General features: G+C 43.7%; 1 protein-coding gene and 1 pseudogene across 1 annotated transcript in view; one reads left to right on the top strand and one right to left on the bottom strand.

Moving 5' to 3' along the window:
* Nucleotides 1–17,256, bottom strand: part of ERO1B (endoplasmic reticulum oxidoreductase 1 beta) — an 83,289-nt gene extending 66,033 nt beyond the window's left edge. The window contains exons 1-3 of the mRNA XM_075555289.1: nucleotides 16,922–17,256; nucleotides 5,064–5,183; nucleotides 80–163 (exon numbers count right to left, since the gene is read on the bottom strand). Coding sequence (XP_075411404.1) covers nucleotides 80–163; nucleotides 5,064–5,183; nucleotides 16,922–17,026 — 309 coding nt within the window. The 5' untranslated portion in view covers nucleotides 17,027–17,256. The remainder of the gene's footprint in view (nucleotides 1–79; nucleotides 164–5,063; nucleotides 5,184–16,921) is intronic.
* LOC142453012 (small ribosomal subunit protein eS8 pseudogene) lies at nucleotides 11,779–12,445 on the top strand (annotated as a pseudogene).
* Nucleotides 17,257–21,845: the final 4,589 nt, after the last annotated feature.

Here is a 21,845-nt window from a genome sequence, read left to right as displayed (position 1 = left end):
GAGGAGAGATTGTGCTAATCTAAAAGTCCAAGAACAAGTACTTCTCACATAGACCAACCCTTTAAAAATTTTTTTTTACCTCTGGACAGGGTTCCACATGACAGTCTTTAATTGAACAATGGCCATCTTCAGCCCAGAAAGGACATGGTCTCTTTAGGTTAACCTGAAGAGAGAGGATGGAAGAATTCACGTTAGTAAGCATGTATTGTAGTGATGGAATGGCCTCTGAAGTGCTACTGTGCCAGGCACTCGTAATAGAGTGGTGAGGAAACAAGAAAAGCTTCCTCTTCCTTGTCATGACTATAGTTTGGGAACATCCAAAATTTTCCAAAGCAGGAAAAAAGAACACTAGGAAGTATTTTAGGGCTACTTTAATGTATTCCAGTTTTCTAATGTTACCTAGCTTACCAAGGTCCTTTTAAGTATCTATTCATTTAATAAATACTTACCTGTACTGAACAACTACTACATGGCAGCCACTTGGCTAGGCATTACAGGAAAACAGCCAGGAAAAAGTACATCTGACCACTGGAACTGAAGTCTACTGAAGACACAATAGGTTTACATGTCTATTTATTGGAAGATATTTCAAGTACTAGAGAGAAAAATCTACACTTAAAACAGACAATAATGGAATGGTGGGATGGAGACCTCTGAGGAGGTAACATGCATTGCTTTAGTTAATGTCCTATACTTTCTTTCTCTGTTTTTTTATTTTAATAAATTATTCTATTGGGGGCTTGTACAAGTCTTATCACAAATTTCTCTGTGGTTTCTAATACCCACTTCAGCCATTGTATAGAAAGTCATAGACAAATGTCCCAATTAAAGGGTTTATTAAGAAAGGTTACATGTTGTAATGTTAGTGACAAGTACTAGGGTAGTTGTTTACCAAGACATGTTACAAAGTTTCAGGTCTGTTAATAAATGTCCAAATTAGCTAATGAGAGGGTATCCCCCTAAAAAAAAACCACACTGGAAATGTTTTAATTTTCCAAAGCTATGTATTTAAATATTTTTTAAAAACAACCTTATCACCTTCAAAGTAGCCATCTCAGTGTGCCAGTTTTGGGGGGCAGCTTTGTTTCCATTGCTAAGGCCACTGTGTTAAGCCTGGTTGTCTAAAGAACCAAATCCAGTGACACTCATCTATGTATAAGAAATCATTTCCTATCAAGAAGAAGCCCCCGTCCAGTCCGTACGTCCAATGCTAGTTGGGTCCTCTTCAGACTCATGTAACTGCAGGTGCAATGACTTGAAGGGTGAAGCAGATAACAAGATGACTGGTGGGTGAGTGCAGTCACATAGTTCCAAGCTTGGTGGAAACAAGGTAGGGGGCCCGTAGGTCTCAGAGTCTCTGGTGGCAGACAGAGTCCCAGTGAAGTCCCAGCAGGAGAAAGGTGAAGTGGTGGTGTGTCAGGCCAGGTTGACTAGGAGAAACAAATCCAGTGACACTCACAGATATGTAAGAAAGAGCTTTATATCGGGGAGTAACTATATAGGAAGAAAGCATTCCAGTATAGTCTGTCTCAAGTCCGTAAGTCTGACACTAGTCCATAAGTCCCTCTTCATACTCACCGAGTCACAAGAAAAGATGCAGAATGCAGGAAGATCACAGACTAGTGGGTACAGAATTGTGTGAATCCAAGGTTGGTGGAAACGTGGCAGGGCTCTGGAAGCTCTCAGGGTGATCAGCACGCAGGAAAGTGATGGGTGAGAGAGAGAGGGTGGGCCCATGGTTTCTGCTTATAAGAAGGTCATTCTCCCAAGGACACAGTATCAGGGTGACTCCACCCCTACACGGAAGCATCTTGTTAACATTAAAATCATTCAACTATCACAGTCGCATTGTCTAATTCCTGATCCTTGTTTCCAATTTTCACATTCCAGTCATCCAATTATCTCAATCGTGTCTGATCTATTTCAGACTGAATAAGTTGGCAAAATTCTTCAATTTCTTTATCACTAGCTTTCGTGACGGGTTTGTAAATTTAAGTCATAGTTGTACTAACTCATCTTCCTTGGAGTCATTTAGATATTATCCCACGATAGTATTGACCTTCAAGATGGGTCTTGAAGTATTTTTTGGACAATGAATGCCAACCATTGCTCCTGAATCTGTCTTTCTCAGCACAGGAAACCAAGTGATTGTAGCTCTTCTCATTTTGAGTTGTACCCTACCAGCAGGTCCTGGAAGTTTTGCTTCATCCAATTATTAATATCAACTCCACGTTTTTAGAAGGCAGCGTTTCTCCAACTCAGTTGGAGTGGCTTTCAACCTACATGTCTCGTCATCTCCAGGCATTATGTAAGACAATCTCTCAGTGCTAGTCATAAAGTTTTCAGGGGCTAATTCCTCAGAACTGGATGCCCATTCCTCCTGGACGGTGTGTACTCTGGATGTTTTGTTGAAGCATGTTCATCATGAGTGACCCTGCTACCATTTGAAAGACGAGTGGCATAGCTTTGAGTGTCACAGCAACAAACAAGCCACCACCTGTTGCAACAAACGAACAGACGAGTGGTAGCTTTAGCATTTAGCACTATCTAACAGAGTACATACTTACGTATCTTGTCATTGTTTATGTCCACTAGAATGCAAGTTACGCAAGGCAAGTAAGTTCCAGCTCACATATGGGAATGGACCAAAAATATAAAGATCATCATGCCACACGCTAACATCCACCCAAAAGAGGCAGTACTCAACTAGGAAGGCAACATTACCTACATAGTTGGCCTCCGTCGGGTGCTGGGAAGACTGGCGTACAAAAGGAGTAGCCACAGTAACGTAGGTGAAGCTTCTGTGTGAGATTAACACGCAAGGGTCCCACGCACCAAGACGGATCTTGCTAGCTATTCTGGCTGCAGAAATGTCCAACCTACTAGCAACTGAGATCAATGTTGTATGTCCCAAAAGGTTCCAGCCCTTTTGACTAAACACCCTCTTGGGGACAAATTAGCCACATTAGATGTCCTCCCTGTAAAAGGTCCAGTGATTCATTGTGACGGAAATGATGAGGAACTCTGCGAGGAATCTTGAAAGCCAATCCTCTAGCCCTTGCAGCTCCAGTTACACCACAACTGTCATCTAGAGACCCTGAGTTAGAACCACCGGATTAAGTCACTCCTAATTCCTGACCGACGAAAAATGGGGAATGAATGAAGGCGCTCGATCTTGAAGCGTTTACAAACTATAAACTAACTTGTCATACGGCAGCAACAGATAGCATACGCAAGACACGGAACAGACCGTGGCAAACATTGGAATGATAAACCTTAAGGAATAAAGGGCTTATTATACTCTGAAACACTGTCGGAAAGCAAACTCAGGAAAGAGCTCTCTCTTGCCCAAGGCTGTAGCCCCTCTTCTTATAGCAGCCTCCATCCAATGACCGACTGAGGGAAGGATACCAAGGCCTGGACCTCTCGCCTCAAAAGGGTCCTCTGAAGGATCATTGGATCACTGCATCTTAAAAAGTCCCCCAGTGTTTCCTGACATGCTCACTGACGTTATCAGCCTTTTCCCACCCCCCTTCTCGCCCTTCGTTTTCTGTCCCTCATCCATTGATGCCAAGGGAAGTCACCACTTGGGCTCTGGCACACTGTTCCTGTAGCTGTTTCCCAGGGGTCCTATAGCTCTCTCGGGAGCTACAACAGACCGCAAGGGGGTACTTTTAGCAAACATAAATCGATTCCCTCACATTTTACGATACTGGAAGTGCAAATGCAGGGCATCAGCTCTAGGGGAAAGCTTCTCTGGGACAAGTGCCTACCAGTGACTTAAATATTTGAAATGAGTGACCATCACTGAATCTTTACATGAGATCCCGTTAGGTCAGAATTATCCACAGCTTACAAATGAAAAATAACAATACACACATCCTAGTTGATTAACCAACAAAGGTCTTATTAGAAAAGATTGAGATGGAATAGCTCACAAATCTTAAAGACAAACTGGGAAGTTAAAGACAAGAAATGCTGCTGCTTTTAAACTAACACTGGCTATTTTGTAAAGTTCTGGAATTTTTTTTCCCCTTAATCGGCATTCCTATGGGCAGTGGGCTGCTTGCAGCTTTTGCCTGGGTTGCTAGCCTTCTCAGTGGGTTGGGTAGTATGTGGCTTCTGCTGTGGAACTTCGCATCCCTAACAACGCTAGCATCTGACACTGCCGTGAGCATAACTCAAAGTCTGGGTGTGTTTGGCTACGTAATAGAACCTAAGTGAAGTCCCTGGAATTGGAAGTAGTCTCCGCCTCCAAACCAAAAATGACGGGTGAAGAATTCCCTAACTTGGAAAAGAGTTCAGACTCTTGCTCACAAAAAGCCTGACAGATTTTTCCTATAACACTGAAGACATTCAAATGACAAAGGAAATAATCAAAACAGGCTTTCAAATAAGTCATTGAAGTCACATCTACAGACAACTCTGCAGACACCTCTCTCCCTATTGTTACCGATGTTACTAAACTGTGCTATAGAATCTGGTACATTGGTGTGTATTTTGCTATGTCCATGCGCCAAGTGAATACAAATTTATAATCGATTAGCTATCATGGAAATGCCACACGGATTAAGGGTAGAGATGCACGGCTGATTGCTGCCAGGAAGTCGTATACCTGAAGAGAGTTGAACAGGCGAAACTTCTGTGATAAGCCTATTTACAACAACAAAAGGAGCAGCAGCTGTTCACACTGCTTATGCACAACCAAAAATACCCCCGGAAGGCTTCTTAGAATTAGACAATAGTCCAGCTTAATTATTAAAAACTGCCTGCCTGGAGCACTGTGATATTTTAAAAATTACCCACACAAGGTCAAATTGACAAGACAAGCTAGGGATCTCAGGGAGCAGTGAACTGATATTATCAAGGGAGGAATAACTCAAAGCAGGAGGCTGAGAGTAGATGTCCAGCTCAAGGCCTGCACTCACTGTTACCAAATCACACTGGTAAAATCTGTTGGATTGGTGCATGTTTCGCTGTGTGCAGTCTCGAAAACATCAAATAATAAAATAAAATAAAATAAATACTCAGTCAATGCCACAACAGAAAAATTATAACCTTACCTTGTAATAACGAAAATAGTCTCGCTCTTGCAATTTTTTTATTTTGGGGAAGATTTTGTAGGTGTTGAAGTTATCGATGCTGTCGATGTCACACAAGCAGTCATCCAGGACTCCAGTGACCTACAAAAAAACACCTTTTATGCAAATCGCTGATAGGGCAGCCTCAACAAACACCCATTAAGACACAAAGGGGCTTCAAAAAGTTTGTGGAAAATGGGTTGTACCGATAATGGGATTTGGAAAAATTTTCTCTCACCTTCTGGGATGTGTCTTTCTTATAGCCGGAGGAAGGGCAAAATTGACCAATACCCTCTGTGGTGGTTACATAATTTCATGTCAACTTGATGAATAGAACGAAGGGGTGGAGTCTAGCCTGTCAATTAGGTCACAGCCTCTCTTCCTCCCTGGCGGCAGGACACACTCTTGCTCTGCGTCACCTTCCTGTTGACAAGCCGTATGGAGCCAGAGCCTTGCAGCTGCTTCCACTGCCAGTGAGTCCACAAGACTTCTCACCCACCGCCCTGTGATCTCCCTACAGTCGGCATCCTGGCATTTGCTATGTGAGTCTAACGAGGAATTTATGGACTAGTATTGGACATATGGACTAAGATCAGACTTACGGACTTGAGCTGGACTGGGCTGGGATGTTTCCTCAGTAGACAATTGCTCTTTTATATAAACTTCTCTTTTACACACGTGTTTTATCTGAATTTGTTTCTGCAGTCAACCAGACTAACACACCCCCTATAACGATCACTCACCCTACTTGCATAATTCCAACCAATCAAATTGATGGGAGTTACAGAGATATGAACAGAAGTGCTGTATTATGAATTTCACGTCATCATACTTAATATTAATTAAATTGTTAAAAATTGAAGGATGGGATGTGTACAATTTTTCCTTACTAGTTTAAAAAAAGATATTGAATTTTCTCTTCCCTGCCGAATATATCTATATCTATATATTCCAAGTATAATTAGAATGCTAGAGCAATCTCTTCCCATACCGAACTATAAGTCACAGTGTATCATAATCGTATATAATGCTTCATATCTTTATTTTATATGGACATTTATTGAGCATATGTGATAGGCACTTTACCAAGACAGTTAATATATTATCTGATTTGTTCTTTAAATGCACTTTGTGAAATAGGCATTATTATCTTCACTATACATTAGAATTACCAAGGATGAAAACTTGGGGGAAATCAGATAAAGAATACATTTTTTGTATTCTTTTTCATACCTAAAGGTAAGCCTACAACTTATTGAAATTAAAAATCTCTATTTTCTAAAATGAGACAGCCTACTAATAGGTTATTCACGTTGTTCATAAGAAGAATACAGTCTCCATTCGAGTATAAAAATGTACCCAAACTCCTTTTTTAAATTATTATTATTAAATACCTTTATTGGGTGCTCTTTAATCAAACACCTTACAATAGAGTTAGAACGGTAAAATAGAGTCTTATTGTGCTTTGTTTTTGCAAAAGTGATTTCTTTTAGAAAAATGAGGACTTGTCATAACTCCATAGGACAGAGTAGAACTGCCCCTGTGGGTTTCCTGAACGCTAACTCTTTAAGGAAGTAGACAGCTTCATCTTTCTCCCACAGACCAGTTGGTGGTTTTGAACTGTTGGCCTTGAGGTTAGCAGCCCGATACATAACCTACTATGCCACAGGGCTCCTCTTCAGTACAGTGACAGAGACTCAAAACATTCAAAAGTGAAAGAAGATCTCACTGTCTTAGCCCAGGCCAAGGAGTACAATGGGACGTCCATCAAGATGGCTAACTTGGGTCCTGGGGCAGCAGTCTGCTGGGTGCTCATCAATGAGGACTCAGCATTAGTCTTCTGCACACACTGAATCAAGAAGAGAGGTCACAAAGAAGGCATCTTGCCTGCATCTGGGGTTCTGATGGAGGTGCAGCTCTTGTCTTCACAATGTCAAAAGGTTAAGTAGAGGACGTGTTGAACACGTCTGGGCATCTTCGGGGCACCAGGTCAACTGGTCTGCCTGTTATGGAAAGAGCTTAAGCCTGAAGGGGCTCTGGGGGCAGAGTGAGTGCTACACACAGCAGTTCAAACCCTTACTGCTCGATTCTGTACAGAGTTCTGGTCTAAGGGACTGGCAGGGCCGGGTCTACCCTGTCATAAAGGGTGGCGCTGAGTCAGAATCAGCTCGATGGCAGTGAGTTCGGTTTAGATTAACACCCTAAACTCGAAGTTAGTTCATGCTTGAACATTGCCTCTAACTACAGGGATCAAGACCTTATAAAACGTCACCAAGGAGGGCTATGTTTCGAAGGGGCAGACCCAGTAATTAATCACATTATAGTTTTCCTATTGTATGCTCGAGAAAAACGGTGGCTTGCCATCAATCAGGAGTCATCTCCTCGATGGGGTGACACTTTGGCAGAGAGCTCAAGGACCAACATGAATGTACGAGGGAAATGGACAAACACCTTACACAAGAAAGAGAGGATAAAGAACCTGGGGGCAGAACCACGTTTGTGTGTTTGGGGAGCAGGGAAGGCAGTAAGGCAAGAGCGTGTGCGTGATGGAGTTTGGGGGATTGAGGGGGTGGGAGTTCAGGCATTTGGTTCTTGATATATTAAGTTGGAGATACCTACTACTCAGCCTAGTAGAGATAGTGAAAGGCAGAGGTACAGGCAGGTATAGACCAGAGAATTCTAGGGACTTTTAGTTTAAGAACTAAATAGATGGTATTGAAGGCTACGATTTTAGTTAAGATGATCAGGATGAAGAGAGGAAGTAGTTTTCAACCAGATTCAACAATCGCTGTTGCTTTGGGGTGACCTTACCACTCTGTTGTATGTTGTATGGCAACAACTGATTGCGTTTCTCCCTTTCGTCTCATCGGGAGAACTGCCCCCAGCTGAGGTGCGGCCTTCTCTGTTGAAGTGGATTTTAAGATGTACAAATAAAGGGGGTGGCATTTGGGTTCATGGGTACTAGGCAGGCTAACTACCGCGTTGCTTGGGAGAGCAGATTAGATGGTTACATGACCTGAGGGCAGAAGCCTGTCTCTGCTTGGTGTTAATACTTGTGGTAGTGGACTTGACAGGCAGGAAGATTAGGGAAAAGGGGGTTGTAAGATATGAAAAAAAATTATCAAGGGTTCGTGAGGGAGGGAGGGGTAAAAATAAGGAGCTGGTACCAAGGGCTCAAGAAAAAAAATGTTTTGAGAATGATGATGGCAACAGATGTACAAATATGCTTGACACAACGGATGGATGTATAGATTGTGGTAAGAGTTGTATGAGCCCCCAATAAAATAATTTTTTAAAAAGATGATCCTTTAGCTAAGGAAAATTTGAAGATCCAGGAGTGAAAGATTACAAGAGGCATGTCCTTGAGTGGGAAACAATAAGTGCTAATAGCAAACTGGTCGAAAGATTGACCTTTGCACCAAGAGTTCTTCTATGATAATGGATAAGAAGTCAGACTACATGGGTGCAGAGACCAACTAGATCGATATATGGAGTCCTCTGTGGAAATTCTATTCTCATTGCTTTAATTTTGTTAGTCAAGTATAAAACTGGGAGTGAGTTTATTCAAAAAGGAGGTATTAGCTATTCAAGTAGAAAAACATCAGGGTGAGTCTTTTAGTCAACAATCTTGTCTTCAGTTGGGTTTGTTGTTAGGCGCCATCTGTTCATGAACCACCAAGACCCTGTGCACAACAGAAAGAAACACTGAATGGTCCTTTCCCATCCTCGCAATTGTCTCCATGCCTGAGCCCATTGTTGCACCCCTGTGTCAATCCATCTCTTCCCCTTTTTCACTGCCCCTCCATTTTACCAAGCATGATGTCCTTCTCCAGGGACTGGTCTCTCCTGACAACATCATCAAAGAACGTAAAACAGAGTCTTGCCATACTTGCCCCCAAGGAGTACTCTAACCGGATTTCTTCCAAGATAGATATGATTGTCCTTTTAGCAGTGCATGGAACTTTCGATATTGTTCTCCAGCACCACAATTCAAAGGCATTGGTTATTCTTCGGTCTTCCTTATTCCATGTCTAATTTTCACATGCATATAAAGCAACTGAAAATACCATGGCATGTCAAGGGCATCTTAGTCCTGAAAGTAACGTCCCTGTCCTTCAATACTCCAAAGAGGTCTTGTGCAGCAGATTTACCTAGTCCAACACCTCTTTTGATCTCCAAATGCTGTTTCCATGAGCACTGATTGTGGATCCAGGCAAGATAAAATCTTTGATAACTTCAACCTTTCCTCCATTTACCATGAGGCTGTCTACTGGACCAGTTGGGAAGATTTGGGCCTTCTTTTCCGTGAGTCACATCCACACTGAAGACTTCAATCCTGGATCTTCATCAGTAAGGGCTTCAAGCCCTCCTCTCTCTCAGCAAGCAAGGTTGTGTCATCTGCATATTGAAGATTGTCGATAAGCCTTCCTCCAATCCTGACGGCACAGTCTTCTTCATATAAGCCAGCTTTGCTGACGATTTCTTCAGCAAACAGACTGAATCAGTATGGTGACAGGAGATAACCCCGCTATACACCTTTCCCTGGCTTTAAATAATGTTTTATTCCCTTTTTCTGTTTGTACAACTGCCTCTTGATCATGTACAAGATCCTCACAAGAACAATGATGTGCTCTGAAATTCCATTCTTCTCAAGGGTCTCTGTAGCTTACCCTGGTCCACACAGTCCAACGCCTTTGCATCGTCAATGAAATACCAGCAAACACCTTTCTGCTGCTCTCTGCTTTCAGCCAAGATCCATCTGTCCACAGCTGTGCTCAACTTGATTTCTGTTGACTCCATGGAGAAGTCCGTGTGTACAGTTAACATTAGTGTTGTTGAGAAAAGGTATTTGCTTTGACCAAGTTGTTGGTTTTGCAAAATTCTATCATGTGATCTCCAGCTTTATCGATCACCTTGACCATATTTTCCAACTACTATTCCTTCGTGTTTCCAACTTTTACATTCCAATCGCCAATAATTATCAATGCATCTTGATTGCATGTTTGATCAACTTCAGATGAACCCTTGGGTAGAATTCTTCAATTCCTTCTTCATTAGCTTTAGTGGCTGGTGCATACATTTTGTTTTCGCTTTATTTAAGTAATTGAATAATTATACATTACATTCTGCCCTTTAAATGTAGCAGATGACTTTTTGAAAACATCAAAAATAACCTCAATTATTTTATTTTGAGTTATTTCCTATTGTTAAGATGGGACATTCCTATTTTGTACTACTAACCAAACTCTGTCATCTTTCGCATTTTGCCAATTTACAGTCATATCAAAATTATTACCTTAAACCAGCAGTTCTCAACCTGTGAGTCGAGACCCCTTTTGGGGTCAAACCACCCTTTCACAGGAATGGCCTAAGACCATCTGAAAACACCTATTTCCGATGGTCTTAGGAACGGAGACACCGCTCCTCTATCAGTCTCCAGGTGGGTCCGCCCACATGCAGACCCGCCCACAGGTAGCACGTGACCCATGCTACATCATACTTCAGGACAAAATTTCATTTATTTGGTGCATGAACTTTTATACCGGTATAATAGTTATTTCATCCATGCCACTGAATTTCATTTATTATATAACCATAGCTAGAAGCTCTATTTTGTTATTTTTAAATCTGTTTCATCAACTTTGAAGTTATCTTGTTCTCTTTCCGTGCTTTCAAACTTTTCTGTTCAACAAATTATAGTGTGAAAAGGACACAAGAGACTTGACAGAATGCACTCACAAAGCCAAACTTGCTGCCCTCGGGTTGGGTTCCGACTCGTAGCAGCCCCACAGGAGGGACTAGACGTACCCGGTGTTTCCAGGGCTGGGACTCTTGGCAGCTTGTCTTTAATCTGGGGAGCGGCTGGTGCTGTCAGACGGCTGACCTTATGGTCAGCAGCCCAATGTGTAACCACTACGCCACCTAGCCTCCTAAGTCACTTTAAAGAACAGTGATGTTTAAATCACCTTTCGGATCATCTCAAAATCGAAGTGTGTTGTCTGTAATTTTATGCTTGTTTCCTTATATGTCTGTGATTTTTTTCCCTTACTGTTATCTGCTTATTCTTTTGGGCATGTTATCGGTGAGAATCCTAGTCAATTATATGCATTAAACTGCATGTAATTTAATGACCGATTTCTGTAGGTGTTGCTGTTGTGTGCTGTCAATGCTGCCCTGACTCACAGCAAGTCTAGAACACAAAGCAGAAGTTCTCATAGGCTTCCCCATCACTACAGGAGCACAGGGCCAGGTCTTTTGTCCTCAGCATGACTGGTAGCTTCAAACGGAAGCCCTTTGGGTTAGAAATCTAGGTCTTAGCTGTTTTGCTACCAGAGCACCTGGATTTCTTGTTAATAGAGGGATTTAAAAAAATCTAATTCTACCCTGTATATTGTACCATTGTTTTTAATTTTTTCCTCCTACCAATTTATTATATGGTAGAGAAGTAAAATAATTGGCTTAATTCCATTTTCTGAGTTTCTTTTCTGTTTTATTCCTCATAAATAAAATAATACAGAGAATAATACATCAACAATACAGAGAAATACGTATTCTGAGCTAGACTGTGTGGGTTATCATTAGGACTCCAGCTTACTCCACTCTCTTGATTGGTCCTTTAAGCTCCTTCAACTTCATTTAGCTTAATCACTGCTCAAACACGTATAAAAAACAAAACAAGCTCTTTCCAGCCAGCGCCGAGCGATGGGCATCTCTCAGGACAACTGGCACTAGCGCCGCAAGACCAGGGGCAAGAGGAAGCCCTACCACAAGAAGCGGAAGTATGAGCTGGGGCGCCCGGCTGCCAACACTAAGATCGGCCCTCGCCGCATCCACACGGTTCGTGTGAGAGGAGGCAACAAGAAGTACAGGGCCCTGAGGCTGGACGTGGGGAACTTCTCCGGGGGCTCCGAGTGTTGTACCCGCAAAACCAGAATCATTGATGCTGTCTACAACGCATCCAACAATGAGCTGGTCCGGACCAAGACGCTGGTGAAGAACTGCATCGTGCTCGTTGACAGCACACCGTACCGACAGTGGTACGAGTCCCACTCTGCACTGCCCCTGGGCCGGAAAAAGGGGGCTAAGCTGACTCCTGAAGAGGAAGAGATACTAAATAAGAAGCGGTCAAAGAAAATTCAGAAGAAATACGATGAACGGAAAAAGAATGCAAAAATCAGCAGTCTTCTGGAGGAGCAGTTCCAGCAGGGCAAGCTTCTCGCCTGTATTGCTTCAAGGCCAGGCCAGTGTGGCCGAGCAGACGGCTACGTGCTAGAGGGGAAGGAACTGGAGTTTTATCTGAGGAAAATCAAAGCTCGAAAAGGGAAATAAATCTTCCCATCGTAGCACATGTATTAAAGGTGTTTATTCTAAAAAAAACCCAAACCAAACCAAACAAAACCGTACTATCATCAAGTTGATGTCAGCTCATAGCAACCTAACAGGACAGGGCAGGACTGCCCCTCTGCGTTTGTTTCCGAGCCTGGAACTGTGAACACAGTAGAAAGCCTGTCTTTCTCAGAATGGCTGATGGTCTCACACTGCTGGCCCAAAGCATAACCACTCCGCTACCAGGGCTCAGCAAATGAACTAAGGTAAGGCATATTGAAGCATGTTACTGTGGTGAAGTGAAATGTCTGAATAGGGCTCTTCTGTCTATATTTCTGTAACTCCTACCAAATTACTGGGTGGAACTATGTGAACAGAGTATTGGAAACACTCATAAAGGGGCTGGGTCAGTTCTGGTTGCCATTCCCCTGGCCAGAAGAGAACTGTCTCAGAAGTTGGAAGAGAGAACCGTCAAGGCAGAGCCACCAACAGAGTGAAAACGCATGTAGATCTTTGATGGAAAGATTAAAAGTACCCAGAAGAAAAAAAGGTAAATGTTTTGGCTGTTTTCCTTTTCAGAAAGCAGTTTGCCTACAGATGCGCCTAGGCTGGAAAATTCTATCCCCGCCAGGGAACACCCTCTTCTAGGGCTGAAAGTTAAAGGGAGTCTGTGAGCGACCTAGATGCTAGACAGGTGACCACCTGGATTCATATGTTCAACGGGAAAGAAACAATGAAGAACTAGGCTGCATTTCGGCAAATGTTGACCTGGTCTACAGAGACTGCAGAGGAAAGAACAGGCAAGGCAGACTGGTCTGATATTAAGCCTATGGCATGAACTAGCTCCAGGGGAGTAGGGGTGATAAGAGTATGGGAAAGGGCAAGATGGTCCAAAGTACAGAGATGTGTGGGTCAACTGCCAAGCTTGCCACTGGCACCCATTTGTCCCAGATTGGATGATGGCCACAGCAAGCTGACCAGAAGCCAATGACATGAAGAAAGATGTTGACTCTGAGCTGCAGCAGTCTGAAATTCCAACTGGAATGAAGAGTCTTCAGATCAAAGAACATGTTGGGCACCTCAGAGTGCTGGGTTGACAGATACAGGCAATTTAGAAATGGGATAGTAACAGGGTCCAAAAAATATTGCCAAATATTATATTAGAAAGTAACGCTGGAAATAAAAACCAAAGGATTCACTTTTCAAGATTATCTTGCACCATGCTACTTAGAATATATCTCTATTGAATTATACATGTATATTTATTTGTAGAAAGCATGTAATTATACGTATAATTACACGTATGTATTGGTAACTGAAGAAATGTCAAACAAAATTACTAGGAGAAACAAAACCCGGAAGGGAGTGGACAAACTCAACATTCATTCATTAAGGAGTCTGGGAGGCCAAAGCTCCCAGAGAGGGAACCTTCACGTCCGTAAGTTGGACATGCGTCCCACTCACATTCTCCTATGTAAAAGTTATTTCCCACAATGCGCCCCACCCCCAAATAATGCCTAATTTAAGGGGCTGCTTGCAAACATATGGTCGCTTATTGCGATCTTGACTCTAGAACCCTCCCATCTTGTTACAGGAATGCTTCCAGTACCACCCCTCCCTATTGCGTGTACACTCCTAGTTCATCGCCCCTCCTGTGTGCCTCTTGTACAACCCCTTCTTGTTGCATGTGTGGTTACTGTGGCCTGCAAGCCAGCTCAAGAGATTACATTACTGTGCTCTCCCTCTCTCTCTCTTTCTCTCTCTGCTTGGACCTGGTCCTGAAGTCATGAGCACTTGCATGCTTTATCGCTTTAATTTACCCTTCAATTACACAACCGACCCTTGGACCCATTCGATTGTGCGGAGGCTGGTCCGCCGCAAATTACTACATCGGTGACTGTGATACAGAGGATGACTTGAATGGTCCTCATTGTACAGCCTCCAGAACTCCCACCAAGTGACTGGGTAGGGCCATGCAAATGTCAGGTGCTCGTGGTCCATCAAGGGGATTGGATAGCTTGTGAATAATGTGAATAAAACTCACTGCCATCAAGCCGATGCTCACTCCTAGTGGCCTGTTGTGGGTTTGCAAGAATGAAAACTGTTTACTGGAGTAGAAAGTCCAGCCTTTCTCCCGTGGAGTCGCAGGTGGTTTCTAACTGCCAACCATGCAGCCAACTCGTAACCCCTACAACACCAGGGCTCTATAATAATGTAAATAAAGTGTGCAAAACTATAAAATGGGGACTGTTCAGTTTTGCCAATTCACTAAATTTAACTAGCCATCCCAGAGGTATACATGGAAATCTTTTGATCAGGAAGATGGCAGGAGTGGACAAAGATGTTACACTAGAGCAGCGGTTCTCAACCTGTGGGTTGCGACCCCTTTGGGAGTCGAACGACCCTTTCACAGGGGTTGCCTGATTCATAACAGTAGCAAAATTATAGTTATGAAGTAGCAATGAAAATAATTTTATGGTTGGGGGTCAGCACCACATGAGGAACTGTATGAAAGGGTCACGGCATTAGGACGGTTGAGAACCACTGCCCTAGAGAAATGGTGAGAAGCAGGGACAGTGTTGGCAGGAGAAGACACCTGGGGGCTTTCAGCCCATGGCACAAGAAAATCTAGTGCCTTCAGGTGAGAGGCTTGTGGTGTATTCCTGACACTTGGTGGAACCTTAAGAACTTTGCTGGAACAGGAAAGAGGCCACAGGGTGTGGGGCTGAGGTGCAGAGAGACAGGCATGCCGCCGTTGGGCTATCCTGATCCAACAACTGTTTCTCATCCAGAATTATAACCTGTTACTTCCCTAATAAACCCTATAGATTGGAAGGTGGAGGCATGTGTGACCGGCTTCATAGGAATCAACCTTGGCCTCTTGATCCTCCTCTCCCCTTGTTAGGTTGGAAATCATGAGATGCTCCACTAAAGCATTAATACAGTGGCAAAGGATAAGGTGCCATTGAGTCAGTTCTGACTGATAGCGTGTACAGCAGAACAAAAACTAGTGTAAAATATTAAAATGGAAACATCAATACTTAGATCTAACTTTCACTTAAAAACAACCACCTAAAATTTAAGTAGAAAATTTGAAAATCATACTTTCCATACCTCTACATTTGCCCTCAATGCCCACCATTTCAATGTTTCTTCAAACATGGTTCAAAGCCATACAACTATATTGCCATTATTTTCAGGCATATTAAAATGCTGATTTCTGAAATACAGGCCAGTCCCACTGAATCAAAAAGTCTGGATGTAAGGCTAGAACTGCTGTATTTTTTAACATGCTCCTTAGGAGAAAAACAAAACTCTGTTCTTATTTTTCATGGGCAAATATTGGTAAAGTATATATAACAAAACATAACAATTCAACACTTTTTACATGTATAATTTAGTGACAACATGTTATACATGATCACTATTATTCACCTCCAAATTGTCCCTTTTGATAACTCTTTCATTTAAAACCTAATCAACATGGACGCAAATTAAACAGGTAGTCTGGTATTTAATGCAAAACATCGTAAAACCATGAAAAAAAAAGTCAGATAAACACGTTTACATGTTCCACTCACAGTTACTTTTCTTTTTTTTTCATAGCAGGGAGCATTAACTGCTTCCAATGACATCACCCCTTCTTATCTAGCCCCCCCCCCCCAGATCCTTTCCCTGTCCTTCTTCTAAACAGTTTTACCACTTTGTAGCAGGTGCAGACAAGACAGGGCAGTACCAGGTTGCCTATTGGAAGCCGACTGAGTTAAAACAAACCCCTCTCTCTTACAGTGGATCTGAAACCACGAAGGATCTGGTCAACTCACCCTACAATTTCCAGCACACTGAGGACAGCCCGAGCCTCCCAATGGCCAAGGCACCTGAGCCACAAGGTCTCCTACTCACCTGGGGATGCCACTAGACTTAGCAGACCTGACACATGTTCGGTCCAACTAAAGCATGCTTGAGTAACGGAGGGTGCTCAAAGGAGGGTAAAACACCTGGGGGATCTCCGGCTCAATGGTTCCAGGAAGTCCAGTCACACCCATTCTCAAGGCGCTCCGCTTTTGCAAAGAAAGCCCTGGAGGTCTACCACCTCCTCCACCTCTCCCTCCTACCCCCTAACTTGCAAAAGCGAGAGTGTCACCATTGGATGCGCTCTCTTCGCAACACAGCCCACGTTTGCCCCTCCCGTCCTGGCTCCTGTCACACTCCTAGACACGCAAAACCGTCCGGAGGTGCCCGTCAGCACCTTCCTTCCCCATTTTACTTCCCCGGAGGGTCGCCATCCTTGCACCTTGCAAGCGGTGAGCAGGTGTTTCCTGAGTCTCGCTGCCAGCTCGCCGCCCCCCCTCCGCCACCTGCGGCTTTTCCACTCCCGGGGGAAAGGGGGAGGGCAGCCCGGGTCCCCTGCCCTCGACGCCGCCGCACAAGCGTGCGGGACGCCCAGCTGCGCGGGCACCGGGCCCCCGAGATCCCCAATCCGCCCCGCTGCTCCGGCCATCCCTCGGGGTTACCTGGGCCTCGACGACGCCCAGGAGGAAGCGCAAGGCGAGCAGCAACTGCACGGAGGCCGCCGTCGTCCCCTGCCCTGCCCCGGCCGCACGGACCCCCTGCCTCATGCTGACCGAACCCGTCGCCGAGGCCAGCCACGTCCCTCGCGGCGGGCGGCCGGCAGGCGGCACGCGCGACCCTAGAGGGGATCCCGGTCCCCAGGCAGGGAGCGACTCCGAGGCGAGAAGACTCGACGTCCGTCAGCCGGCGGCCAGCGACGCCCTCCGAGGCCCTGGGCCGCTCCAGTGAGGCTCGGCGAGCCGAGCGCCCCTCTTCTGGGCCGACGGACCCGCCCCCAGGGTCCTCCGCTCCTGGCCACGCCCACGCCGGCGCGCGCGGCCTTGTGGGAGTTGTAGTCCCGTGGGCGCGCGAAGGCGCCTGGGCCAGAAGGCAGAGAGGCCGCGAGAGCAAACTCCCAGAACTACAGCTGCGGCGGTTGCTTTGCCTCCGGCAGGGCCTCGGGCTCCTCGGCGGCCAATGAGATTGGACCACGCGGGCCTCCAAAACAAGGGGAGGTGCTGGGTGGGGGCTGGGGTGGGGCACAGGCATCGTAAGCCTTCGAGATTCGCCCGCTACCACGTTAGGTACCAATCCGTAGTGTGGAATCCTCGCATTTGCCACGGGGACCACTTGCTCTTCTATTTCCTAGATCCCAGATGTGACTTTATCCCTGGCTTCCCTGGAGAGTGCATCACCCTCTGTTGTTCAAAATAAGTGCAAGCAGTTACTGCAGATTGTAAATAAGCACAATTTAGTTCCCGCTTAATAGAACTCGAAGAGGTTGTGCTTCTGTAGGAAGGTGTGGTGGAACTGGAAGAGAGACAGATGCTACCAGCACCTAAAGAGCACAATCTTTGATGTGGAAACACTTGGAAGTTGCTCACTATAGGTTTGCAAATAAGCGCAAGTTCACATATGTAATTATAATGCACGTTAAAGAATTAGGACAAATCCTAATGTTGACTGCAACAGTGATGTGACACAGACAAACCCTAATGTTGACTACAACAGTGATGTGACACAGACTAGGTTTGGAACGTACCTCCAACATAGTTACTTTTGTGAGCTTACCCAAGTTACAGAGCTTCTCTGAACCTCAGTTTGTTCATCAATAAACGGGATGCAATAATACTCAATATTGTTCTAAAAGTACACAAATAAGTGATCAACATATAGGAAGTGCTCAATAAATGACAGCTACTCATTTTATTAATAATACTTTGATTTCTACAAAATTGACAATTGTTTGAGTGTACATTTCCTATGATTGCTATAACATTTAACACATATTTAGTGACAACGTTTATTTTTTTACATTTCTGGATGTCAGAAGTCCAAACTGAGTCAATAGGGCTGCGCTCCTTTGGGAAGCTATTTCTTTGTCTTTTCCAGCGTCTAGAGGCCACCTCAATGAATTTAGAGGACATTCCAAGACCAGATTTGATATATTGTGCACAAATGATTGAAGACCAGATGAGTCATGGGACGACATCAAAGACATGCTACATGAAGAAAGCAAAAAAGGTCCTTAAAAAGACAGGAAAGAAACAAAAACAAAGTGGACATCAGAAGAGATTGCAACTTGCTCTTGAACACAGGTAACTAAAGCAAATGAAGTAAAAGTGTTGAATAGAAACTTTCAAAAGGTAGCTCAAGATGACAAAGTAAAGCTTTATAATGAAATGTGTGAAGACCTGAGGTTAGGAATCTAAAAGGGAAGAACACACTCAGTTTAAGAAAATAGTCAAGATAAAATACCGAAGAAAAAAGTCAACCTTCAAGTTTCAGTGTTGAAAGATTCTTTGATCACAATATCGGATGATGATGCAGGAAACATTAAAAGAAGATGGATGGAATACACAGTCACTACCACAAAAGACTGATTGTTTTTTAAGAGAAACCATATGATCAAGAACTGATGGTACTGAAGGAAGAAGTTCAAACGGCACTAAAGGCAATAGGCAAAAACAAGGCTCCAGAAATTAATGGAATTGTTTGTTTCAACAAACTGATGCAGCACTAGAAGCACTAACCAGTCTATGCCAAGAAATTTGGGATGGGATGTGATAGGCTAGGCTGGATAGGATAGGGTAGAAGGGCAAATGCAAACAGGAAGCATAAGGAGAAAGAGTACTGTGCTATTAGGGGGGGTTGCAATCAATGTCATGAAGCAAATTGTACACGAATGATTGAATGGAAATTAATTTGCTCTGTAAACTGCACACCAAATTCGCAGTAAAAACCCAACACAAAATAAAACACAGTGTCGTTGGGATTTCTTTCCAATGGACACTAGCTAAATTTGAAAAAGAATAGCAAATGCAAATCCTATGTAGAATAGGAAGATTCCTGATTGAGGCCTCTGGGAAGGACAGTCCAACAGGATCACGTCAGGGAATGGGTGGAGTAGGAACCAATGGGCAATCTTTTCCAGGGCACTCCATTGTAGCAATTCAACCCCCACTGCTTTTAGTCCTGGGTCCCTCCTACTAAAATGAAAACTTCTTCTAGAATGTAGTTTGCCGGAAAAGGACTAATACCTTCTCTGATGATGTCACAAGATTTCACATCAACTAAGCTAGAGATAGTTGCACAAATAACTGGATTCTCAGAACTCACGGCCATCGAGTCAATTATGACTCACAGTGGCCCCAGAGGACAGGGTAGAATTGCCCCAGTCGTTTTCTGATGCTCTTTATGGGAGTAGAAAGCTTCGTCAGTCTCCTGAGGAACATCTGGTAGTTTTCAACTGCTGACCCTATAGCTAGTAGCCCAAGATAAACCTAATTAACTGGAACTAAGGGGAAGAAGAACTATTTTTGGATAAAATTTCCATGCCTCCCCGATCTATCGCTCTTAGAAGAGTTGGAAGCAGCTGTTTATTTGGTTGAGATAGATTATGGAAAGAATCCTAGTATTGACATTACTCTCAATTCTGCCAGCCAGGACTCTCTTTCCTCTGATGCTAAATGGAGCCAGACAGGATCAACGTTGGATGACCTCTGTGCACATCAGGAAGTTTTCCAAATGGAGCGTGTCTTATGTGCTTCAATCAAAATTAACGTCATTAATGCTTGAAATGTAATTACACCGATGCTGTGCCCAAAAGCAAATTTCTTGCTGATTCGCTATGTTCTCAAATATGAACGATTCCCCCTCACTTCATCATTCTTAACACTTTGTTTTCCTTCCCATCTTTTCTGCTCCATATCTACCTCCGACAGGGTGGTCCAGTGATCTCATCCCTTTGTCCACAGTAGGTCATCCAGACTCCTATGGCGGTTCTTATCCACATGGTTCATTTAGCACCAGCAATCTTGCTGTGAATTATATGAATTATAATTACATATATATATACACAGTCTTATAACTCCTCAAGATGGTAAAGTTTTAGAAGACCCTGCTTGGACTATTTTCTTTAGTTTTTCAAATGCATTGTTGATAGGTGCTGTTGAGTTTATTTGTGTCTCATGGTGACTTCGTGTGATAAAGTAGCATTGGCCATAAGGTTTTCTTTAGCCTATCAATTCAATGGCTCTGAGTTTTTTTAGCATAACCTTTATAGGAGCAGTTGTCACTTACTATATGTTGATTAGTTACTATTATTTAAAAATCTCCATTTATCTTGGAAGATATCTATCCTGGTTGTGTTAATCCTGTACTTCTTCCTTCAAATACTGGGAAATAACTTTGGGGGGAAGATCAACCCTGCTAGCGTAGTGGATTATACTTTGGGCTGCTAACCTTAAGATCTGTACCCTGATGCCACCTGCCCTGGTTGCATAGTGGTTACCAAGTGAGCTGCTAGCCACAAGGTCAACAGTTCAAAACCACCAGCTACACGTCAGGAGAAAGATAGTGCTTTCTAGTGCCATAAACAGTTCTGAAAACCCATAGGAGCAGTTCTACCCTGTCCAACAAGGTCCCTGTGAGTCAGAACGGAATTGATGGCAGTGAGCTTGTTTTGTTCTCCCTCCCCGAGGGAGAAGGGCTAGGCTTTCTGCTCCCACGAAGGATTCACAGCCTCGGAAATACAAATGGGCAATTCTATTCTGTGCTAACGGGTGGCTACGGGTCAGAATTGGTTCGACTTAGGCGAGTTTGGTTTTTGGTATTCTTAGAGAAGAGAGTAAACTGAAACAGGAAGCCCTTCATTTAACACAAGACATTTGGTTCCTCAAACAAGCCAGAAAGACTGGTCAGACTGGTGTGGGTCCACGTATGGAAAACATAACTTCAAGGGTTTATCTCAAGCATTATCTGAAACAGGTCTACCTGTTCTTGTCCAGTCAATTCCAGCCCGTCGTGCCTCTACAGACAGAGCAGACCTGCTCCATCTTGTTCCCAAGACTAAGTCTTTACGAAAGCAGGTTGCCACTCTTGAGAAGTGGCTGGTAGGTAGGCTCCAACCACTGGCTTTCTCGTTGACCGTGAGTGTGCCAATGTGCCATCAGCACTTCTTGAAGTAGCTATAGCTAATGTTTGGTTGGTTTGTTTGTTTGTAGCAAAGTTTTGGGAATGGTCTTGAGGAGTAATTCTTAAGAGGCTCTGTGATCCTGGTGAATTAAACAATCAATCATAATTCCAAGATACCTGGAAGTGTCTTGTTTTTCTTTGACTTTATGATTCAGGTAACCGGTGATTTCTAATGAAGGAGAAAATTGTTGATGAATGGTTCCAAATAGGAGTCAAGGTAATGGAGTGAAAATTTAAGAAACACCCAGTTTTTATTCCTGATGGCCCACTAAATTGTGATTGATGAACCTGCTGAGTAATGGCAATCTGTTATGTTTAAACAACTGGGTTTACAGACAGCACCGGTGTATTAACAACTGACAGCTATGATGTTTTTTAACTGGACTTTTACCTGTGACTTAACGATAAAGT

This window comes from Tenrec ecaudatus, chromosome 7, assembly GCF_050624435.1.
Source record: "Tenrec ecaudatus isolate mTenEca1 chromosome 7, mTenEca1.hap1, whole genome shotgun sequence".
Taxonomy (NCBI): domain Eukaryota; kingdom Metazoa; phylum Chordata; class Mammalia; order Afrosoricida; family Tenrecidae; genus Tenrec; species Tenrec ecaudatus.
This window is presented reverse-complemented; position numbering and strand designations above follow the sequence as displayed.